Raw genomic sequence first — 24,061 nt, 5'->3', positions numbered from 1 at the left:
TTTTTTTTTCCACTGCCATGCCGTATAAACATAAGAGACACAGTTAATTAATTGCGGGCTTGTTTAAACCCCTGATTGTGTATCCGATTGGAGCTCGCCTTTAATGTGGCAATAAATCTCAAATGACTTTGAATTATTGTTCTGAATTAATATTAGAAACAGCTAATTTCCTCCCCCTGATTACAATGACGAAAAGGATCCAGGCCCTTAATGTGAATCTCTGACATTGAGCGGCTACCTCGAAAACCATTTCAAATGCTCCCCGTCACACGTGCCCATCCAGTGGCAGGGTCGTTTCAAATTTCGCCATTAACCGCAAAGGCTAAATGACTCAATTGTGAGTTACCGCGGCCGTGGCACGCTTTCATTTGACGAGACACTTCAGAGGCACACTCTCAATTTTAATTATAAAACACAAATGACCGGAATATTGCGTTCGTTTTGTCATATTGTTCAGCCTATCTTAAATCATCCTCGGGCTTCCATTTAAAGGAAGTTGGTATTCTGAAGCATAATGGCTCAACGGAGGGAATCAGGAATCCATCGGTGAGGCAAGGCGCTAAATAATTTATGGCTTTAATCTGTGCACTGAGGTGTGAGCTCTATGGCTGTAATTATAAATGCAAGGAGGAATTATTGCGGAATACTTTAACTGCATTAGGAGTCATCTGATGAGCTATCGTGATTGCTTGCTCATTTCCAACAATGGAGGGCACGCCGGTGTCAGGATGCGCAAATCACCAGGTGCTTTCTCCCATTTACTATCAAATGTCACTTTCCTGTTATAAAACAGATATGATGGGGAGTGGTAATTGGTGGATGGTTGTTAAAAAAAAAAAGGAAGGAAATCGCATTAAAAGTTCAGATGATATATATATATATATATATATATATATATATATATATATATATATATATATATATTAGTCAGTTGACATCATCAGGGTTAATTGTTATTGGTGACGATTAATGAATGAATATATCATTGTTTATGTAGTCTTGGCTACAAAAACAATGAAAACTGAATCATTTCACCCCTTCCCAATAATAAAAAAAAAAATCTTAATTAAGAACACTGTTTGTTTGTGTGGGTTGCAATCTGACATTAAACACACTTTAATTCATAATAACACTATTTAAAAAAAATCATGTAATATAAGTTAATATAAGTAAAAAAAAAAAAAAAAACAATGATTCTGCTTTGTTCCAGTCAATAATAATGGATTTGAAGTGAAGACTTGTAGACAGTTAGAAAACGTTAATGCTTTATTTGTATTGGTATAAAAGGTGCAGTGTTCTTTTGTCTCACTAAGCATTTTCTGATGAGACACTTTTTTTCTACGATGCTAAATATACATTAATGTGAGACTTCCTCACGTCAAACCTGTCCAAATCTGTAAGCCCACACACTGAATCGGCGCCTAAACGTGATTAAACTTTTATTAAAGTGCTTTTCTGTTCTATCGTTGCGACACAAACATTTTACAGAGCAAATATAATGTACATTTCAGTAAATGTTTTTAATGTGTGTATGGCCACCTGTCTGAGCACCTGTGTGTTCTCACAAGTGCATGATCAGATCTGCAAATTACAGGTAATGCATCGGTCAATTTGTTGTTAAACGTAATACAGTTAAAACTTGCCATATCATACAAATAAATAGTAGTCATAGCCAGAGCTATTGCATGCAAACATCAGCATTTATGTCTCAAGCAGTAATACATTTCATCACTGGTGGTGCATTTGAACAGGGTGCAAAGTCTTACGTCAATGACTTCTTAATCTTTTTATAATTATTTATTTTCTAACAGTACACTTCATTCTAACCCAGCCAGTGTGTCCATTTAGTCCTCGATATGATGAAATGTTGACTCTGAAGTTGAAGTTTAAGCATTCTACGTAATGCTACTTAAAACATTATGAAAAAAAAGTAGACAACTTGACCCGTGTTTTATAAAAGCAGAGCAATTACAGTTATTTACCAACAAGATAACTACAAGTAGTAAAAATCAACAAAGCTATTCTTTGTCCATTTCCACAAACTGTGAATGATTCTCTGGGGATTTACTGTGAGTTTTACTCAAGTGAAGTTTGACTGCATGATTGCTGGCAAATGTCCGACTGCAAAGCTTACATTTGAACTTTGAGTCAGATTCCTCCTCTGTGATCTGCGAATCCGTCGGCCGGACATTGAGCGCCTTTGAAAGTTCAGGCTCTGTTACTTTAGTCGGATATTCTATGGGTAGTTTGTTCATGTCCTTGATTTGGAAACCCAGGTGGTTCTCCAGGTGGGATATAAACGAAGAGGGCGTTCTGAATTGAGATGCACAGTCATTGCAGTAGAAGATTGGATGGCCAGTGTCCATGTTCTTCAAAAACTTGGTCCCTCCTGTTTTCCTAAGCTGGTACTTGACGTTGGCGAGCCAGTGGCTGATGGTGGTCATGGAAAGCCCAGTGAACTTGGAGATGTGCATCCTCTCCTGAGGCCCGAGGTCTGAGAGGAGATACTTGCCCTCAGAAGTCTGAAAAAGGCTGGAGGCGAATTGGGCTTGAAGGATCAGCAGATGCTGGGGGTTCCAGTTGGACTGTCTGCCTTTGCGTTTGTGAACCGAGTACATTTCATTGGAGACGTCTTCGAATCGTCGTACGTCAGTCTCCAGCTTCATTGCAAGCACTCTCGCTGGCATTGAGGGCTTTGGGGTTGTGGCTTTTGGAAGAACCTTCACCATGTCAGCAATGTCAGACAGCGCATGTTTCTGGGGCACTGGAGTGGAGGACTGCAATAAGAGAGAAGCGTTTGGTTTGTTGTGTTTGTGTTTTGTCAAGTCTATTGGCTGGTCGTCATTTGTGTACATGAAGCTATTGCTGGGCCTGATGGCAGCAGATGCTGAGAGTGCTGAAACTGGTTTCTCTAAACCTCTATTCAGTTCTGAAAAGATGGATTGTGTGCGATGAGAGAGTATGCTTTCGGGCCTGGGCTTGTTTGCTTTACCCAAATGATTGTTCAAGACAGACTGTAGTGCGCTTAGAGGGTTTATGCTAAGGACTTCCTGGGAGTCGCTGACAAGCTCTGAAGAACTGCTGTGCCCGTTGCTGGCAGGGGGGCTAGGTGACGGGTTTCCTCTGTCAGAGAAAGCTGGGCTCAACTTCCCTTTGATTGTGTCATTCTCTTCACTTACACAGTCTGCATCCAGCTTTGAAGAGGAGGAGGAATCATCTTGACAATCACTGTCATCATTCTCCAACAGATCAAACCTACTGCTCTGGCTCTCTTTGCCATCAGATGCACCACCTCTTTCCTTTTTGATGTCCGAATCGTGATGTCCCTGGAAACTTTCAAGTCCCCGAAGTCCCTGATAGAACTTCCCTTTGGGTGCGATGGCTCTGTGCTTGTGGTTAAGATTCTGCTTGAGCTGGATGGGAGAAGAAGAGGAAAAGGAGGCGGTCTTGATCACCCCTGATAGCTGGTAGGCCGCATGAATGCTGGGGTAAGCGCTCCAGCTGGGGGTCCCTGTTTGAGCTTTATTGATTGCTGAAGCCACTGTGTTTGCCAAAGACTTGAGAATGTCACCGCCTCCGCTGGACCCCTGCTCAAGGTCTTCTTCTCGCAAGTACGGGTACTTGAAATCAGCATCAGTGGACTTCCGGTCCTCCTCATCTGGTTTGTCTTCCTTATCAGCTTTGTCTGGTGACATATCCCTCGGTGTAGCCCTCTCAGAGTCACCAGATGCTGTACTTTTCGGAGAAATCTTTTCTCCTTCAAGTTCGTTCACTGGTGGCTCAGCAAGTGTCTGCATTTTCTCTATTGCTAGAGGATCGAGGGCTAGCTGTTTGCCTTTCTTGGAGGCTGAATTTGTCACTTTAATGAAGTGGCCGGTGACCATCATGTGAGTGGTGAGCTGCTGGAGCGTATCATGGGAGCTTCCGCACTCCATGCACTTTAGGATCTGAGATTTGCATGTCTCAAACTGCCATGTGTAACTAGCACCATTCTGATAGCCGTAGCGGTTGTTGGGAGCGTTGGCGAGGCCAGAAGACCTTTGTGCCGCACTGTAACCCGAAGCCCCTGTGGTGGAGTCGGGCGAACAAGGCCTTGTGGCTTCAAATGCACGTTTCTTTGCTGGTGGGACTAATTTGGGAGTGATTACTGGAATAGGTTCTTTCAAAGGCACTTTCTGGTAATGCTTCGTTTTGATCATGTGGACGCTCAGGTCTTGCAGAGAATCGAAAGAGTGGCCACAGAACATGCACTTCAGCACCTTTTGTGCATCTTCCTTGCCTTCCATGTCTTGAAGGTTCCTCTTTCGGTTCTTGGATGATGAAGTGGAGGCAATGTTTTGTCTGTTGTGGTTATCATCCTGGTAGTGGCCACTCTTGTTCATGTGTACCGTCAACTCCACCAGGGTGTCATATGCCGCACTGCAGTCTTTGCAGCGGAAACGGCTGGCTCCCGTAAAGACTGTGCCGCATGCTTTGCTACTTTGCCTGTACAGGTGGACAGAGCTGAATAGATTAGGCTTTGACACAGGTTTCGGGGACAGCGTTTGCTGCAGGGTTTTTGAAAGTGCGTCCTGGTGCCAGTCAAACTCGCTCTTGGTGCTCCCATTGGTGCTGTCACAGTTTGCTTTGCTGCCAGCGTTAGCAACCTTCAAATCTAGTCCAATCCTTGACCAGTAGGAGTCTGAAAGGAAGTTGGCATAAGCAGCCCTCATTTTCTCCAGGCTACTGTGCATGTCATCCTTCAGTTTCGAGCCCTGGCTTTCTGTGTCCTTCTGACTTCCTGGTGGTGAGGTCTTAAAGTCAGACAGTCTGTCACTGCCATCGCTCAGACGGGACTCCAGCTCAACCTCCTGGTTGGATAGGACACTGACTGGAGAGTTCTGGAAGCTGTAGCTGCTTTTGTTGTCTATGTCTTTGTCTTCTTTGTCCTTGGATGTGGGCCTCTCAGAATTCTCATCCTCGGCCTGCATTTCATTTTCGCCCTCCTCCCCTGTGATCGACTCTTGGACACCAACATCATCATCTGGCTCGTATGCTGAAAACAGAACAAACAGAGAATAGCTCTATCAGGGCTGTCAAATGAAATGTAATTGGATTAATTACATGATACAGTGATTAAACATATGAGTCATAAATAATCACATATATCAATATTTCATGAGAAAAGACATCAAATGCAGATAATCCAAAGGCTTTAAAATCATGACCATCAGTCTGTGCTTTAGTATGTTACATAAGCACTATTTTTATTGCCTTTTTAAATAACTACATTTAAGTGTATTAAAAAAACAACCCTAGTTATAACTGTACAAACAAAACAAATTTGAATGTCTTTTAGGTATATATACAATATATGTGTGAGTATCAAAGGTTTAAGGGGAAAACAGGAGAATACAAGAATGAAGCTTGATGTCATTTATTATTAGAAATTGTGTCTGAAATACTGTCATCCTTCAAGTGTAGCATTGTAATCCTTTCTCACAGAAGCTTGTGTGCCTGTAATCTTCTTCTGGTAATAGAGGGCAATTTGGCAGTGTGTGTGATTCATAAGTCACTGACTTAGTTTTCTAAAGGTTTCATCTGTTTACAACTACTGTAAGCTTGCAGAGTAAAAGGTGATGAGCATTATCACATTTGATAGGAGCCTAGCTGATTCCTGCATATCGCAAAACTTAATCTAAAATAGCCCTGTATGCGATAAACTTGATCTGAAGATATATTTCACTTTTAAAGATTAAACGGTTAAAAAGTGGGTTCACAATGTCTGGAAAGTTTTTATTTACTGTCAATCATTCTCATTCAGAATGAGGCAAAAACATCATAAGAGCACATAAATGCAGTTAACCTAAAAATAGTTAAATGCAACCTGGCATCCTTCTGATCCCCGCTGAATATTTGCTGGCTACAAATTAGCCATTATTGACTAGATTCAAAATCATTTCCTATGTCTTTCATCACTTCTTAAACCGTACTGTATTATTCACTTAATAAAATATATCCAAGGCCGTCAATTACATCAATCGCCGCGGTTAAGAAAAATCAAGATCATCTATATTTTATGAACGCATATTTGGATAGCACTTTGAATTTCAAGTGCTATTACGCGCAGATGTGCTCAGTTAAATATACATAGGACCTAACAGCCCGGGCCAGGCACTTGCCTTTCATGTGGTTAATATTTTTCTGAGCTGGTGATGCTCAATGAGAGCAACTCTCAAATAGGAGAGCTAAAAGTGCTACACTGTGTAGCCCCCGCCATGTCCTGTGCCTTTGGATCTGAAAATAAGACTTTTTATCAATTTTTCAAAGGTGCCTCAGGAGTAAGCCTGGAGGGGAACCGATGTCAGCAAATGGATAAAGATGGAGCTGGGATTTAGCCTCTCCAAACAAACCCAAAGAATGGGGTCCCTCCAACAAGGAGCCCGTCGTGCCCGTGCGAAAGCTTCCCGACATGCCACGACCTTGATCTTCTGCAATGAAGATTTCTCAAATGACTGACTCTGATGGATGATTGCATCCCAAAAATGCGCTCATGCACTAGTGGTTTCCAAGAGTAGAATCATGTTTTATGTATTGCAATGTGTATATATAGTTTTGAAATTAAAGGAGTGAGATTGTGTGGCTGGTGTCTCAACGGTTTGTAAATCACTCAACCAGTTGACTTGTAAAATGACGGACAGCAGAAGCAGAATATGGATACTGAATTTAACCCTGTCTTCCTTTGCGCTGTTGCACAATCCTCGTTCTATTACAACGAAACACATCATGGTGCAATGTGATTTCGTTTTTCCTTCAGTGACTGGCATGTTTGTGCATATCTCTGTGTTTATAAGAATTTTACGATCGTTACAATCTAAACAAGCAAAGTAACCATGACACCATACACCTGGAGGAATCAATCAACTGCTATTTGGACTGCAGATGAAAGATAGATGGCCAAATGAATCCTGCATTAGTCAACCACACTGCAATTTAGTGAACATGTAATACTCTTCAACCTAATAAAAAATCCGGACAGGTCTGAGGAGTGCCTCATTCAGAGCAATTAAAATGCTTTAATGCATGTTTCATTACTTGGACATGCTGCTCAGCTTGGAACCATGTTCTTATACTTCAAGACAATCTAAACAAATACTTGCTAATTTTACAGTATTTTGACATTAATTGTAAAATTGCTATGCTTAAAATTACCTAAGACAGTGTTGCCTAGCAAACAAATTAATTTTGTATGGCGATTAAATTAAGCAGTTTCTTCAGTATTAAAATATATTTAGCTTAATTATTATTTGTCTGCTAATACAAAGAATTGATTTCCTTTAAAACCCCTATCAAGCTGGAAAAGGCACCCATTTCATAAACTGATGTGGGTGGCATTATTGCAGTCACTGTTCCCTGGGCTCCAATTTCTCCATCGTCTGAGCATCTGGGATACACATTAATACAACCACAGGCACATGTTAACCGTCCAGGCCCAGATCTCTCTGAAATCCCTTCATGAACGGTTACATTTCCCTTCCTTACCCATTTGGAACAGGGAGCTCGTGTTAGCCAGCTTGTGATCCCTGCCAAGTGGCAGGATTTCGGAGTACAAGATCAAACACAAGGCCACCACTCCCACAGACATGAGATACACCAGCCTTTCCCATAATCCACTGCTAGGACGCGGCCATGCTAGCAGGCCAGCAGCAGTCGAACCCCACCCCCCTGTTCTGTTATTGATGTCTGAGCCAATAGAACAACCAAAGCATAATTTAATCCTTGACGTGGGCTATTTGTATTCATTTCAGTAATATTCAATATGTATTATTCTGATTTGGTCAAAGCAGCGCATACATGAATGCCTTTCGTAATCGTGCGTGCATGGCACCTCATTCATTTAACCTCTCAAAGAAGCCAGGCTCGTTCGCCGCAGGCCCGCGTGCCGTCGTTGGGCTTTCTGCGCCATATCAGAGCAATGAAAACAGCCGTCGGTCCAACTAGGCTTACAAAATAAGGCACTGGCACGCCTGTGCAGAGATTTAGCATGTCATAAACTTCTGTAAACCCTCCAATCTGTGTCACAACAAATTTATATCTTCAGACAGGGATATTCAGAGGTCAAAAAACCTAAGGTGTCCATCATAAATCAGCCACTAAGTGTTTATAACATTAATCCGTTGGGAAAGACTCCTGGCATAAGACAGCGGCAGCTGGATTTCAAAGAGCTGCCTGATTCCCAGCCAAATGGTTGTAGAAGAGCGAAGAGAAACTCTAGCATTAAATGCGCTTTTCACATCTGATTCATATATACAGTAGCGGCATTATTATGTTTTTTTTTTCTTAAGAGTCAGTTCTTATTACTGTAAGTGTGATCAAAGGCTGGAACAAAAACGATTTTAATTGTAAAAGCGACAGTGATGTATTTTTTTTTTTTTTGCACAATGGTGTCAGACATTTTGATGAACCATATTCTAAACCTACAAAAACTGTAATGAGTTACTGATTTTGCACTTTGATGGATCAAAGAGAGTGTAATCTGTATCATTTCCTCTGGCACCGTCGTTTTAATATACTTGTGGAAAAAAAAAAAGTGCTGCTTGAAATTTCATGCACCTAAAATGAAGTTATATGGGTCTTTTTTTAGGAGAAAGACAGTTGAAAGAGTAAGATATTAAAAAAAGAGGCGAAAAAGTTAAAGCATGGAAAAATGTAATATACGTGTGTAATTTAATACAGCGCTTAAAAATGAGGATCCATCAGACGTCTGTGTTCAACTCTTGATTGAAGCAGCTTTTAAAACCAATACAGAACAATAGAAATGACACAAGTAAGATGTAACTTTTGCACTTTTCATTTGGAATATATTAAGTTTAGGCTTATTTTTCATGTTGTGGCTTTTTGATAGATGAAGAAGAAAGTATCAGGAAGTTTTCGCAGACGCAAACCTGAATTATGAGCACCACAGCTACAACCTGTCAAGACTAGAAGGTCACGACCCCCAGCAGGTCACATGTCTTTTTCGTATGCTTATTAATAGTTGCCTAAATAAATAAAAAAAATAAAAAGAAATTAAATTATCAAAGTAAAAAGTAACAAATCTGCATCAAGCTAAAATATTTCTAACTCTTAAATGTATTATAAAGTGAGATTAAATATGTTTTATATACTTAAAATAAAAAGACAAACTTTAAGTTTGATTAAATTCTTTAAAAAAATAAAAAAATCTGGTAGCCATTTATTATAATCAAACATGATAACATTTTCTATAAATTGTATTATGACTAGATTTTATAACTGTGTAGTGCACTATATCGCACTATATATATATATTCCTCTCTCCCAAAGACTGAATACTCATTTACACTGTATTAAAGCTGATCAAGTATAATAGAATATATTTACAATTATAATTTTTCATTATTTTATTACATTTTATTCATTTATTAAATTTTATTTTAATTTATCACAAAATCAAAATAGAAGCAAAACTATTCTGCTATGCTATTGGTTGTAATATATATATATATATATATATATATATATATATATAAATTTAATAGTTAAAATTAATTTAATTAAAAAGATAGAATGATATACAACTCATCATCCAACCGGCATATCAAAATAAATAGTTTTGTTTATATGGTTTTTGGTGTTAGTGTGTCCAACCAAACTCATGTCACAAATATTAGATTTTTTTATTTATTTAAAAATGTAATATAAAATATTCATTTTTTATTTTATTTTTTACTCTCTACTGATTACTCATTTACATTGTCTTTTATCATTGTCTTAGCATATCAAGTTCAATAATATAATGTAAAAAATTTCACATTTAATTGCCATGTTTTCAGTCAAACTCATGCCACAGATACTAGATTGTAGTCAAATATGGCAGAAGCTAAAAAGGACACAGCATGAAAACAAAAAGCAATAATTCATATACCGCATCGGTCAGCAATGCAGCAACAGAATTAGACACATTGCTTTAAAACTCAACTAATACAGAGGGAACTGTAATAATAACAGTTAAAATCACGCTCTACGAGGCATTGGGGTTATCTTGCTGGACGTGTCCTTTTAGCGTGCCACTGCGGCGGGCTAATCATCCCCTTCGAGACGTGTGAGGTTCTGTTGGGGGTAAATCTGTCAGTCAGCGTTCAGTCAGGGGTGTGATTTGCATTAGTTCAAGGAACAAACGCAACACTCAGGCAAGAACTTTTCCCGCCGCGCTCTCGTTTTCCACGCACGCCACCTGCCCTAATGCTAATGTTTCTATCAGCACGTCATCAAACATTTACCCCCGTAGCGGTAACATTTCTATCATCGATCGGTTCGGGAGGGCGAACAGCTGCAACATCTCTGGCCCTCTGCGAATATGCGAAAGGTAACGCTAGCGTCGCAGGAGACCCTCTAATTCTGAGGCGCTGTTGACAGGTCTGGCGGTCTGTGCCACTTTGGCCACGGATCTCCTTGCCGTCTCAGGCTACAGTTTTTGCCGTGCGCCGATCGATAGCTCTTTTTACTTCTCATTGATTGTCTAGCAGCAGGAGACACCTAAGCAGAGGCTGTTATGACATTTCTAGATTTCCCCCTGTCCTTGGAACAATCAATTACACGCGCATGGCAATCAAAACCTCTTTGCAAAATGAACCTGCTCCATGACATTTTCATCTCCCGGATTTATGCCACGCTTTAAAAAGAGAGAGGCGGAAGGGGAGAGCAAGAGAGAGAGAGAGAGAGAGAGAAAAGGCAAGATTTTCGTGTCCCACATAAAAAGCCTTCACACACGCAGGCGCGCTAACGAAGCAGGTCATGCGAGCGCTGGAATCTCCGCTGCAGTCGCTGCTGCACAGGCAGGCCTTTGTTGGACACACTGGTTTGGCTATTGATTTTTGTCATAAGCTATGACAGCCAGGATCACTGTGGGTTTACCTAACTGTGCTCTAAATAGAGTTCAAGAGTCTTGCGGCGTGCCGAGCTGCGGTGCATGGAGACTTTGATAAATCGCATGCAACTGCAAGACATTCTCATTTACCAACGCCTGCCACTCCCAACACGTCTGCAGCGTAGCACAGGAAATATGGTAGATGCAAAAGCAATGTGCAGTAACTGTTCAGACCGCGCAGTCCACGCCTGCGAGGACTGCAAAAGGTGACAGAAGAAGTTTTCTTTCTACTAGATGGAGTTATACTATTTATTAATATTTTATTTTTTACATATAGTCATTTAGCAGACGCTTTTATAAAAAAGCGACTTACAATTGAGGACAATGGATGCAACCAAATCAGTAAAAGTGCAATGATATGCAAGTGCTATAACAAGTCTCAGTTAGCTTAACGCAGCCCACGTAGCAAGGGCTTTTTAACATTATATAATAAAAAGAAAACAGATTAAATAGCAAAAGAATAGAGTACGCTGGTTTTAAAGGCTTCGTTTGTACTTTTTTAAAATTTGCTTTCTGTTAAAGGTGCTGTATGTAGGATTGACACCGAGTGGTTGAACTAGGTATTGCAGTCCAAATTCAAAATAATGGAGAGGGTTGTTTTTCACCCGGCAACTGGCAGCACGGAGTGCTAAAATATATTTGGGTAAACTGGCAGAGGGTGAGTTTCACAAACCAAAACACTACGGCCTGGAACACACATTTTCAAAGGAGAATAACTGACTGTAGCATTGATTTTCAGATAAACAAGCATTTTTCTTAAATATGCGCAAACATAATATGTTATTTTAATGCTTTAGTAGAGTCAAAATCTTACATACAGCACCTTTAATTGTATAATAAATTATAAGAATACAAAAAGAATAGAGAAGATAGTGTTAGTTGTGTTTTTAAAAAGTGTTTTTAGACGATTCTTGAAGCTGATTATTTAATTTTTGCTGATTATTATTTTTTTGTTGTTGTGCTTGTAATTTTTTAATATTTCTGTTTATCTTTATTTTTATATCAGTTTGAGTCTAAGCAAATGTGATAAGCAAATTTTACGGTATTTTGTCTTTTTTATTATATATTGTTCAGCTTTAGTAAATTTTAAGTGCTATTGTAATTCTTTACATTTCTCTTTATTTCAGTTTTAGTTTAATTACATTTGGTTAAGTATTAAATTTGAAGTGGTTTTGTATTTTTTTTTTAATTTATTTTAATTTCAGTTTTAATTTAAGTAAAAAAAAAAGTTTTTGTAAACTACGTGATTGTAATTTTTTTATATTTCTGTTTAACTTAAATTTATTTTTATGCAGTTTGTCAATTTTGTAAAGCTTTAGTCAACTGTATTACATTATGTATTATTTTATATATTTCTGTTTAGCTTTCTTTGTTTTCAGTTTTAGTTGTACTAATTTAAATAGTTCAACTTATTATTTTTTTTCGTTAGCTATAAATTATTTATGTTATTATAATTTTTTTTAAGCTTTTCATTTTCTTGCTTTTTTTTTTTTTTTTTTATTCTGACCATAATAGTTCATTTGTCACACTTTGCTTTGATAATACGAGTTTAAAAGGTTAAAAGCTTAAATGTGTAAAAATAAATAAAATTATGTATATATTTTGACATTTAACTTATCGGTACAATCCATGATTAACATGCCATTGAAAGTTTTTAGTAAATCAGTTCAAAGCAGTGACGTCAATTAATACTTAACAGGCCCAATGAAATCTGTTCCCAGTCTATCACCGCAGGCGATCAGAGAGCAGTGTGAACATTCTCCACGTTAACATTTACACTGACCAGAAGTGAGAAACACCAGATACGGATAAAGCACAAAAACATGTTTATCATCAACAGTCTGGCCTCTGAAACAGATTCTACCAAGATCGTTTAAAGTAACAACACAGACCTGTGAATATCAAGACAAAGCGTGTGAAAAATCCAATAGATCCGAAAAATAAAACGAAATAAAATATAAATATACTTATGTTTATGATGAAATATTATTAAATATTAATTAACATTTTATTCTCCTCTGCCTGTTACTAGTGTCATTTATATTTTAATACAGTTTCATCTTCCCTGGATATTACAGTATAATTTACATTTTAATGCAGTTAAATCAATAAAATGGCTATTAAAGCATTGCAATAAAGTATTATGTGTTGTTTTCGTGCTGAGACACATTGACTGCTTCACAAACCTCTTCCAGGGCTCTGGCTGGAAACCAGGCGGCGGAGAGATTAGCGTTCATTTTTGTATGCATGACAGAGATGTTACTTAAAGCACATTACTTCCTTGACTAAACAGGAGCAGTTCATGCAGATAAATGCCTTGCTTTCATATACCCACGCATTAAATATTTAATGGTATAACATAATCGAATTGAATTCAGGACTGGAAAGTTGCAGCAATTGTGGTCTTGATTTGAAGCTTTTGAAGCGGCTGTGTCATACTCTATATCAAAAGACGTTCTTTGAATGAACACGTTTGGGTAAATTAAAGTCAAATTCAAAGAGAACACTGTTAAAAGATCAAAGGTTCCTTTTTTAACGATTAAAAGTAATATTTACACATGCAAGAAACGGTCACTAAAGCCTCATCTGTTCTAAACTGATCCTTCACCATTTGTGTCATGAACATTTGTGCTCCACAAACTGATAAACATTGGTGATCTTCTCACTGGTAAACAATGTGCTCCTTTGAGATGGTTCTACCTCAAACACAGAAACTCTGCTTCTGCAGCAGCACTCCAGCCTCTCTGCTCTCACTGTACTATGCCCTCATGCATGAACCGGATGCTTTTTACAGTCTGCTAATGATGGCAGACAGAGGGTGAGCAGTGGGAGGGGCTAAAGACTGGGACTCCTCCTTCTCTATTACTTCAAAATTCTACTCTAAATTAGAAAAAGCACAAAAAGTTCTTAAAAATTTGAATATTAGAAAATAATATATATATTTATAATCCTTGAAATGAAATATTTCTACCTGAGGAACAAAATTTATATTAAAACAATTTTATTTATTTGGTATCAATATTATAATATATAACATATACATATATTGTGTATACATATATGTAAATAAAAACCTTTTCTTAAAATCGCATACTTTTATGAGTAATTAAATATTTATTTGTAATAATAAAAAAGTATTTTAATCATTTGATTGCAATTTTGAATATATGATTAAAAATGCACACATTTGAATCAAATTGAATTCAGATTTTTAAATTTGTAAAAAGTTACAAATAAAATGTCTTAAAAGATTTTTTTTTTTGCCTTTTTAAAAAAATATAGGTCACAAATATAATTTGAATAAAATGTATTTAATTATTAGTTTATAATTTTATATTCACATATATTTTATATTTATACAATTGAAATTTAAGTCCCAAGTTAAGATTTTATAGAATGTTCTTATTACTAAATTTCCATACAATATTGCACTTTTTCATTAGTTTTTTTTTTTTTTTAATAATGATTTACAATTGACAGCCTAAATATTGTACACAAAAGAAAAAAACACTATATTAACCGACCTAATTAATAATTAATATAGAAAAAGTGCTTGATCTTTGTCATCATTCTGACTAAATGGAAGCACTTCTAGCATTACAACATTGGTCACGAGCACTACAGTGTCTGTACCTCTCTGTCCCTCCATCGGCTCCTCCACTGCTCCAATAAGAGTGTGATGAGGCCTGATGGAGGAGCACTGGCCACGCCGACCCCTACGACCCCGTCTGAACCTGAGCAACCAAGCAAGAACAGGGCTGCTAATGAAAGATCATCAGGCTTTGGTTTAAATTTCCTGATTGAATGTCAGTCGGGAATATTTGCATGGTAGAGAGAAAGAGAGGGGCCACACTTTTAAAAGACCACTCATCTAAATACTGCTCTCTTTTGTTCAGTCAATAACAAGCCAGCTAAAGAAGAAACAGGAAAGTTGAGGTTACAGTATGACAGAATGCAAAGACTCAAATATATTTTGTTAAGTGTTTACCACTTAATTTATTCAAGGCAAAAATACACACACACATACACACATATGTGTGTGTGTGAGAGCAGACTCCTCCCCCTCTTCATCACTACATCTGACTGATTTATTTACTTATTTACAACAAGCAAAAAACCGTAAACTTGTTATTACTTGCACTACTGTCTGTTCATCCAGAAACACTGAATAATCCATTTGCACACTGAAATATTTTCTATGCACTTTACTGTGCATTGCAATAGTGTTATTATGTTCATATGTTCATAGTTTCTGCCTATAGTGTACATACACTTTTACATAATCCATCTGTATAGTATGTTCATAGTACACCTATCTGTATATCATGCTAATAGTATTTGAAATCTGTAAATTAGGTCCATAATACTGTATAGTTATTGGACATATTGTAGACCTTGTATATTCTGTACTTACTGCTTATTGCACTTCTGGTTAGATGCTAATTGCATTTCGTTGCCTTGTACCTTACATGTGCAGTGACAATAAAGTTGAATTTAATCTAATCTATATATATATACAAAATAATACAAACATAACCAGAAATTCTTATACTACTAAAGAGCTAAGATTTACAAACACACTACAAAATTACTTTCCATTATTAAAAAAACTAATTCAAATTATTAATCTGAATAATATCTGAAAAATTCTAAGATAACACTATGAAACCAACTTCAGTTTAGTTAGTTTCAGCCCCTCTTGTTTGCTTTTTGTCACTTTATTTACAGGGAACGTGACAAAGGACAGGACATCATACCGACCGGATCCAGAACCAAATTCAAATGTGAGTCTAAATATATGCACATTCATTAACCACTAAACCACAGCTGAACTCATTTTCTGTGGCTTCCTGTTAGATATGCAACTGTTGGTGGTCACCATATGAAAAAATAAAAAATACTATGTAAGTCAATGGTGACCAACAGCTCTTTGGTTATCAACATTCCTGAAAATATCTTCCTTTGTGCTCAGAAAAAAGAAACTCATGCAGGCTTGGAACAACTTGATGGTGAGTAAATGATGACAGAATTATATTTTTTGGGTGAACTATCCCTTTAAATTTTTATGCATGCATAATGGTAATAAGACGTTCCAAATATCCTGAAATGCAGAACAAAGTCATGGCATTAACAAATGTCACAGGACACATTGAGGTGAGAGAGCGTGGGACACCTCACTTTCTCTCAAACGGCTGCTGAAGCGCTCGCCGCTGTCCTAAATGAAAGTAGAGGGGACGTACTGGTGGAAACAGATCCGCTGGGACACGTTCCCCCGTCCTCTGTGCTTCATATGAACAAAGCCCTCGTGTGGCCTTTGTCACAGTCACCTTGTCTGACATATATAAAAAGGACTGAATGCACCGATGATTACAAAGACAAAGAAGTGGGGTATTGGATCAGAGAACACATAACTCCTCTTTTTATCTATTTAGGGAGTATTACTTCGTAATGGGATTCAGAGGTTCTAATTAATTTTTAGAGTTTGAGAACATGCAAACACTTAAAGAATTGATGATCGCGACCTGTTTCTGTGACCGCATGTCGCTGAAGACAAAGCAAACCCTCTCCTTTAGACACCGTGTGAGACTTTTGACATCTATAGACTGCTTTTAATGAGCCGCCGCTAAAATTAGGATCTGGATATGCCACCAAAAACTGTTGAAGGTTTCATATAATGCCAAGAGATTGAAATCACACACAGTTCTCATGAAGGGTAAAGTTTAATAGATCTCAAACTTTGGATGAAAAAGAAAAAGAGAATGTGTTCATTTGCCCACCCTCATGTTATATCCAAACCATAAATGTTCCACATAATGCAAGTTTGTGTGTCAGAAAAACACTAAAATCCATACAACTTGTGCATCATATTCAAATTGTGATGATCCAATACAATAGTTTATGAATAGAATAAATAAAATATGGTGTCATTAATGGTCCATGTTTTATCTTAGTGACATCACACCTGATGCAATGCATCTAAAGCAGAGAATTACATTGGAGGACGAGATTTTCATTGAATAATGAACTGCAATATATGCAGATTAACCAAAAGGATCATGTTTGAATGATAAAATTATCTTTTTTGCAATTAATCACATTGATATTACCAAAATTCACCAATAAATAAAAGGAAAAAATGCTATATTGATTGATTTTATGGGCTACTTAAACAACATGATAGCATTGACTTTAAATGTTAAGGATCAAAAAAAAAACAAAAAAACACTGAGGTATTTTCCCAGTTTCCATTTTCTTTCAATATATGGCAAAGAGAAACCAGGATATTCTTCATAAACTTGCCTTTTGTGTTCCTCGGAAGAATAAAAAAATCATAGCAGTTTGAAATGACTCAAGGGGTGAGTAAATGATGGCAGATATGTCATTTTTGAGTGAACTATCCCTTTAAAATCATTTGCATTTTCACGTACCCTCCCTTCCCAAGCAGATATTCTATGGATCTTTCATTAGATTCTGGCCCCCCTCCAGTCACCACTTTGCCTTATACAAGCAGTTTTGTGCAGATTTCAGCAAAGGATGCATTTTTTATACTCCAAGTTCATTAATAGTAGATAGCCAGTTTTTCCCTTCATTAAATACAATGAGACTTCCCAGTGTATTTGCAACAGAAGCGTGGTGCTGTCAGCTTCTTGTGGGACCAAAGGCTGTTTGGCGGCACAAATAAAGCGAGGGAAGACTTCTCTCACGCCAAAACCTGCAACACAGCAGGGAGTGAACACCAAAGGGAGAGAGAGAAAGGAAAACGCTTCCAAAACAGACCCTCTGTTCACGGTTACTATTCATTTTAATGGTGAATTTGTCGGGAGTTGTTGTCAAACGTCCTCCGCGCGATGATTAGGGACCGCCGTTCGCTTGAAAAGCACCGACTTCGGGATGCGCCGGGAGAGCGTTGTCACTCGGCGACAGCCTGCGCCGCAGACAATGGCTGCCCGAATTGTGAGAAGTGTTGGCAAAGGCATTCCCTGAAAAGTTTCCCCCCTCAACGCTACTTTTCTGCTGTTGGTGGTTTTCTTGTCACGTTGATATCGAGTTGTTGATTAGAATGAAAAAGGAAGCCACTCAATTGAAAGGCCAAAAGCTCCCCGCAGAGCAGTGTCAGCTACTGAGAGAGATTGACAGTCCTCTTTTGAGTCAACTTTTTTCCACTTCATAAAAGAGTGTTGCTGCATGCGCTGTCAAAGGAGTAAAGTTGCCGTTTAAGGGCAGCAGGATTTCAAACCGCACAGACAATTTAGTTGGAAAGGGATGGAAAAACCACAACAGGATGTACAGATTCTAACCCTGTTCGTACTGCATGAACTTTGAATAGCCCATGAAGCAGCATGAGTCACTTCCTGAAGTTTCATATTGACTTGATGGATAAACGAGTTCCCGCTTTGAATGACTAATACGCTTCTATCATGTTTCAGTGGCAGAGGAACAAATTATTTGTTCCACAGAATTAAATCTTCATGGCTGTAATGATGCTGAGTAAATTATTCTACCAGAAAGACTACTCTTTTGTGATCTTGATCTTAGACAATAAAAACTATATATATACATGAAGACGATGTCATATCAACAACCATTTACTAAAATCCGATGCCACTGAATCTCTCTAAAACGCCAGGACCAGTAGAGAGATATCTATAACTTACATCTTAAATGGGTTAAGATATAAGTGACAGATCTATTTATATTAACAAATACATTGATATCCTGTTTTTTAATTAGTTTTGTGAATTATCCCTATTCCAAAAGTTCCTTTTTTTTTCCAACACCTAATTCAGAGTGACCTGCTTTCAGTGCAATTGGTGTTAAGTTTCTAAGTGAATTACTTATCAGTCTACATGATGATCACATCCACCCCTCGGCCCTTTTGAGATTCCAGGCCGCTGAGGGGTCTTAACCAGTAATGAAGTGGGAGGGGGGTTCTGCTTGCTAGAACGGAATGGCATGGCCCCTTCCTCCACAGCACGTCTGAAAGTGGTTAATTTATGGAAGAAGAGTGGGGAAGGGAAGGCGGCGATATGGAACACGTAGCCCCGCGTGACTGAAGGTTGTGCACCAGCAGGGGGAGGAAGACGAGGAGAAAGAGAGAGGGATATACTGAGAGAGAGAGAGAGAGAGAGAGAGAGAGAGAGAGGAGGTGAGGGAGGCGGGGACCAGAGCGACAGAGGAACGGTTAATGGAAATGAGTGACAGGCTTTCAGAATGATTTACAACGGGCGGGCGGCGGCGGAGCCCGGTGCTTTGATGGATGATCCTGAAAGACGGCGAGCGACCATAAATCATGTCTTTGAATCATTGACAGAGATAAAGGAGGGGGCGAAAAAGCAATGGCATTGATGTTCATTCTTCCAATAATGTACATTGACGAGTTACACTACCGAGCCTTAATTAAAAAGTGAACGCGAGCTCCACTCTCTCTCGCTCGCTCGCTCGTCCACCCTCTTCTCCACGGTGATATCAGCGGTAATTAAAGATGCGTCGAGGCCCCGTCCCCGGTCTTGCTCCCACTTCCGCCCGTGGCTTGCAGTGGCCAGATTAGATAGACGCTTGGCGAGGAGATAACGTCACTCCCCCTCCTCTCATCCCAGTGAGGGGCCTCATTGCTCAATGGCTTTCCACTTCACAAAACATGCACAAATACACACCTGCTTTCCCTCCCGACTAGCTGTTAAGAGTGTTTTCTATATCCCTACGCCGTCTGTACAGGTGTCTGACTGGGACTGCGTCTCAAAATTCAAATATCCTGGCACGGCTCATAGCAGTGCCTTTGTAAAAGCAGTAAAAATGGTGTCGGCACAAAGACACTAGATGGTTTTCAAGCTATACGGATGTGGCGAACAAATTTTGGACGGCGGTCGCTTTCAAAGCGACTCTTTTCTCCAATAAAGTGATGGATGTCATGAGTAAAAAGGAAAAGAGAAAGAGAAGGGGAGTGGGATAAAAAATAAATCAGGGGAAGAGATGTGCCCTGTAGAGGCGGTGGCAGGCGAACTGAGGAGGCAGCATTCCACATCAGCTGGGATCCTCCAAAGTGCATACAATGAAGCAGCGATGTGAAAGTAATCCCGAACATCTGTCCTGGGTGGCACGCACGCACCGCCTGTTTGTTCCGTTCGAGGAAATAGGCATTAGAGAATGGAGGATGCGATCAATTCATGCACTATTTCTCCGAGGGGATCCAAGCACAAACGGTACTCTGCTGTTATACATAGCCTGGAACAAGATGGAGACGTTTGCAGAGAGGAAAGAGGTGAAGAATGAGACCCTGGGACCCAACTAAATCCTGTTCGTCTCGGCATTGAGCAAACATTCTACATGGCCTCCCTGTGGGGAGTGTGGTGAGGTAGCTAAAACTCGGGGCGAGTGAAAACAAGGTTGTTGGTTCAAGTCCCATGTTTTGAGTGTGTGGAAAGCAGGGTTGAGCGACAGATACAGGGATAGAAAGATTTTGATATCCAAAAACACAACTGGACTTCTCATAAATTGTTACTGATTAACAGATGCCTACATCAAAAATGTGTCATACAACCAAAAGTGAAACCTGAGTAAGTTTTATACACCCTTGCATTTTTCTGCGTCCTTCGGGTGCGCCACCCCCACTGGAATTTTAACATGCGAGTCGCTGTGCGTAAAAGTGCTACTCACTGACTACTTACTTACAGTACATCCCTCTTTTGGATGACTGCATTGTTAAGGATTTTAATGAGGGTGGACTTGACAGTACTGCCATGGCTTTGACTCATCATTGCTGGATGTGAGTCTAAACGTCCAGTCAGGCTTTGACGACCACTGAAACTGTGATCCGAACAATGAGGCATTGAGATCTCAGATGCTTCTTTTCCTGCTTCTTATGTCACTGTCCTCAGCTGCCAGCGCTTCAAAAGACATGGACATGGGCCTTACGTCAGAGGCCAGACCTCCTTCTGACTTGGCCACTTAGTGCAAGTTGTGCCTGAGACTGTAACCTTACACCATGGCTCTGTGGGAATTTGTGCAAGTGTGTGTGTTGTGAGCATACTAAGAGACACGACAATGTCCCTCTAGCTGGACGATGACATTTTGGCGGTTCCGAAAGTGTTTTTGCGACAACAATAGTGCTCTGTGGTGTAATACTGTCACACACACACTACTGGGGCCTAGCGAGAGGTAGAGAAAAACGAGGAAGCATTGCACCAACCATAAAGTATGGGTCTGGGTATTCAATCTGGTAATTATTTTTTTCATCGGATTCTGAAGTTGTAAATCTATCATGTCGGATCCCATGCTGACATTTTCAAACATAGCTTGATGGACACCTGAAGTAATTACATGTCATTCCTCTGTTTGAAGGTTTCCAGGTTTAGTGCCACATCTTTCTATCCATCTGCTGTCGGCAACCTGCAGAGACATAACTTGAATTTGATTCTATCAAAAAAAGAATGCGTCCTTGATCCTCAACAAAGATGAACATATGAGGAATTGCATACTGCAATGCGAACGCACCAAGAAACTCAATAAACTTGAGAGAGTCTCTTTGTCTTGGAGTATTTACTCGACTTGGGGCCCTGTGATCTTAAATGGACTTAAAAGATGATCCATACAATAATGAAGTCCGCTCTCCTGTTGGCCGGCCTCCCAAATGCACAACATAATCAAAGCAAAGTCACTGGGGGATTCTGTGGAGCCGCTCTGTATTTGACGAGCAAACATTCGTTTTATTTGTTTGTCACGGACCTCTCGGGCAGAGCCCACTAACGACGGCGGAATATTAATTGATGTATATGGAATGTTAATACCATTCTGGAAGGTAAAAGTGCTGGAACGTCAAAATGATGCAGGTTTCAAATTGATGTGTACTCAACCTGAATTTAACCCTGAGGTTTATCAATCTCAGATCAGCAGTGGAAGTCATAATGAGACCGCAGTCTTGTTTGGTCCTCATCTACACACATTTTTTTTACAGCGTGGATCCCACCCTCTCCCCTGCACACTGGGTCAGACCACCCTGTTCGCAGTGGTGGTGGCTCGGGCCTCTGGACTTGCTGTCTTGTTTTTCTTGGAATGCAGTGAAAGCAAATAGCTGCTTAAATGGCCCCCTTCGTTCCCAGACAGAACCAAAAAGCTGTAGAGCCATTCATCAAAAGAGTCCGACAACCTGCTCCTCTACCTCCCCCCTCAGCCATATCCCCTCTCTGGGTTTTAACTAGGACTCCATATCATTCCAGAAATGACAAATGATACTTAAATCTGTGGCCTGTGCCAAATCAATAGGCATGCAGAACGGCTATCCATCTTGAGAGCTATCGACAGCTGCTGCCTGACATCAGGGGAGAAGCGCCTGGTGGCTTTATTCAACAGTGAGACAAAGCTAATGGCAGCATATATTTTCCCTGAAGTTTGTAAACCGACCGTCCTGTCCTCAGCAGTCTGAGTTTATGGCTTTTAATTTTTTATCTAGCCACTTTTCTTTAGTATACTGTGCTAAAGTTATGACAAACCTTGTGACAAAACAAGCTAGCACCACAGCAGCTCTCTGCCTTCTAGCTTTATTTCAATGATAGATATATTTTCAAAAGTTTTAGGAGGATTTCTTTCAACTCACATCAAGCCCATGTCAATTTTATAAATTGTAAGTGTAATCTAGACTCTTCTACTATGCTAAATGTATGATACCTTGTGTTTATAGAAGCTATTGCACATTATGCAAACATTGTGTCCAGATTGATTTTATGTATTTATTTATTTGTTATTTGTTGTTTGGATTTCTTTCAGCAAATACGTTGATTTTGGTTTTTATTGTTTTTATCTAGCGGCTTTTCTATTGCTTACTGAGTTCAAGTTATGACAAACCTTTGACAAGCATAAAAGTGAAATACTCCCTATGAAAGCTAGCAGTACAATTATGACCTTCTGTAAGGGTATGTAGGTTGCGCGCAAGGCTAGCACCTGCCTGTGTTTACATGGCAGTTTATGCTGCTGTGAGCTGATGGTGGAGCGATACAGGCCTGGGCTGCACAGCACCGTCTGTATCGCAGCAGCTGACAGATAGCACTTCAGTCCAGTTTTAGCTACACCTTCTCTTGAGGGACCATGATTGATGACTAGCACTGCCACCTATATCCATTTTCCCCTCCGATCTCTCAGATTCTCTCAGGCTGAGGGTTCAGTGAGAGGCCCATAAAACACATTTGTCAAACCACCTTTAAGGCTCTTTATGGTAACGAAGTTTACAAAAACATGACTTTTGCAAGAAAAAAATTAAAGAGATGACTTGATTGAAATGGTGGTATTGTAATGCATTAAGGGATTTTAAGGAAGTCTGCAAACCTGGGAATTAAGATTAGCATAGAATGATCTTAATATGAATGTGAATACAATGTCTGCAAAAATAATCCTAAATATATCCCACATTTATTAGTGGTATATAATTGTAAAATCAAGTTAATATACAAAATGGCTACAAAAATACAAATAAAAAAATTCACTACAAATGTGATTTAATTGGTATGTGTCATATACCAGTTTAGACCTCAGTATTGTCTGTGTAACAGTGAAAACAAAGCCATGTTTCTTAATTATATTTTAATCATATTTATGACAGCTTATACAGGGTGAAAAACAATGGTCCTAGTGCTGAGCCTTGCAGTACTTCATACTGATAGATATCTATTTTTAAATTTTCTAAATGATTTAACAGCCTAATCTAAATGTAAAAAATGACAGAAAGAAGCATAAACAATTCAATATCCAATACTGATGGATACCTGGAAAAAAATAGCCAATATTGGCATATGCATGCTGTTCAATATTTACATCAGTTTCTGCCTTTATAAATGCTGATTTGTTTCCCTGTTAACATAGAACCTCATCCATGGAATTCAGGATCAAGTACGCTTTATAAAGGAGGCCCCAGGATCCCTGTGAGACTATCAAGAGAGGAAAAACAAAAAATGCAGCAGCTTAGACAAAAGACAGTCCTCTGTGTTTTTGTTATAGTCTCAACTGTTTGGACGATGGTCTGGTGTACTACATCTTTTGAAAACCGAGCATCCAAGCCATCAATTTTAACAATGCCACCATAAACGTGTTAACGAACACTTAGCCTAGCCATCTGGAAGACAATTACACAGGAACAAACATACCAAC

At 39.0% G+C, this 24,061-nt stretch overlaps 1 protein-coding gene across 1 annotated transcript in view; it reads right to left on the bottom strand.

The window, feature by feature from the left end:
• Positions 1 to 1,248: 1,248 nt before the first annotated feature.
• The window catches only part of LOC128012131 (teashirt homolog 2), a 56,011-nt gene continuing 33,198 nt past the window's right edge, over positions 1,249 to 24,061 (bottom strand). Inside the window, exon 2 of the mRNA XM_052595133.1 lies at positions 1,249 to 5,035. Within this exon, the coding sequence (XP_052451093.1) occupies positions 2,019 to 5,035 (3,017 nt within the window). The 3' untranslated portion in view covers positions 1,249 to 2,018. The remainder of the gene's footprint in view (positions 5,036 to 24,061) is intronic.

The sequence above is a fragment of the Carassius gibelio genome, chromosome B23 (assembly GCF_023724105.1).
Source record: "Carassius gibelio isolate Cgi1373 ecotype wild population from Czech Republic chromosome B23, carGib1.2-hapl.c, whole genome shotgun sequence".
NCBI lineage: Eukaryota > Metazoa > Chordata > Actinopteri > Cypriniformes > Cyprinidae > Carassius > Carassius gibelio.
Note: the sequence above shows the minus strand (reverse complement) of the source record. Positions and strands in the feature narration are given on the sequence as shown.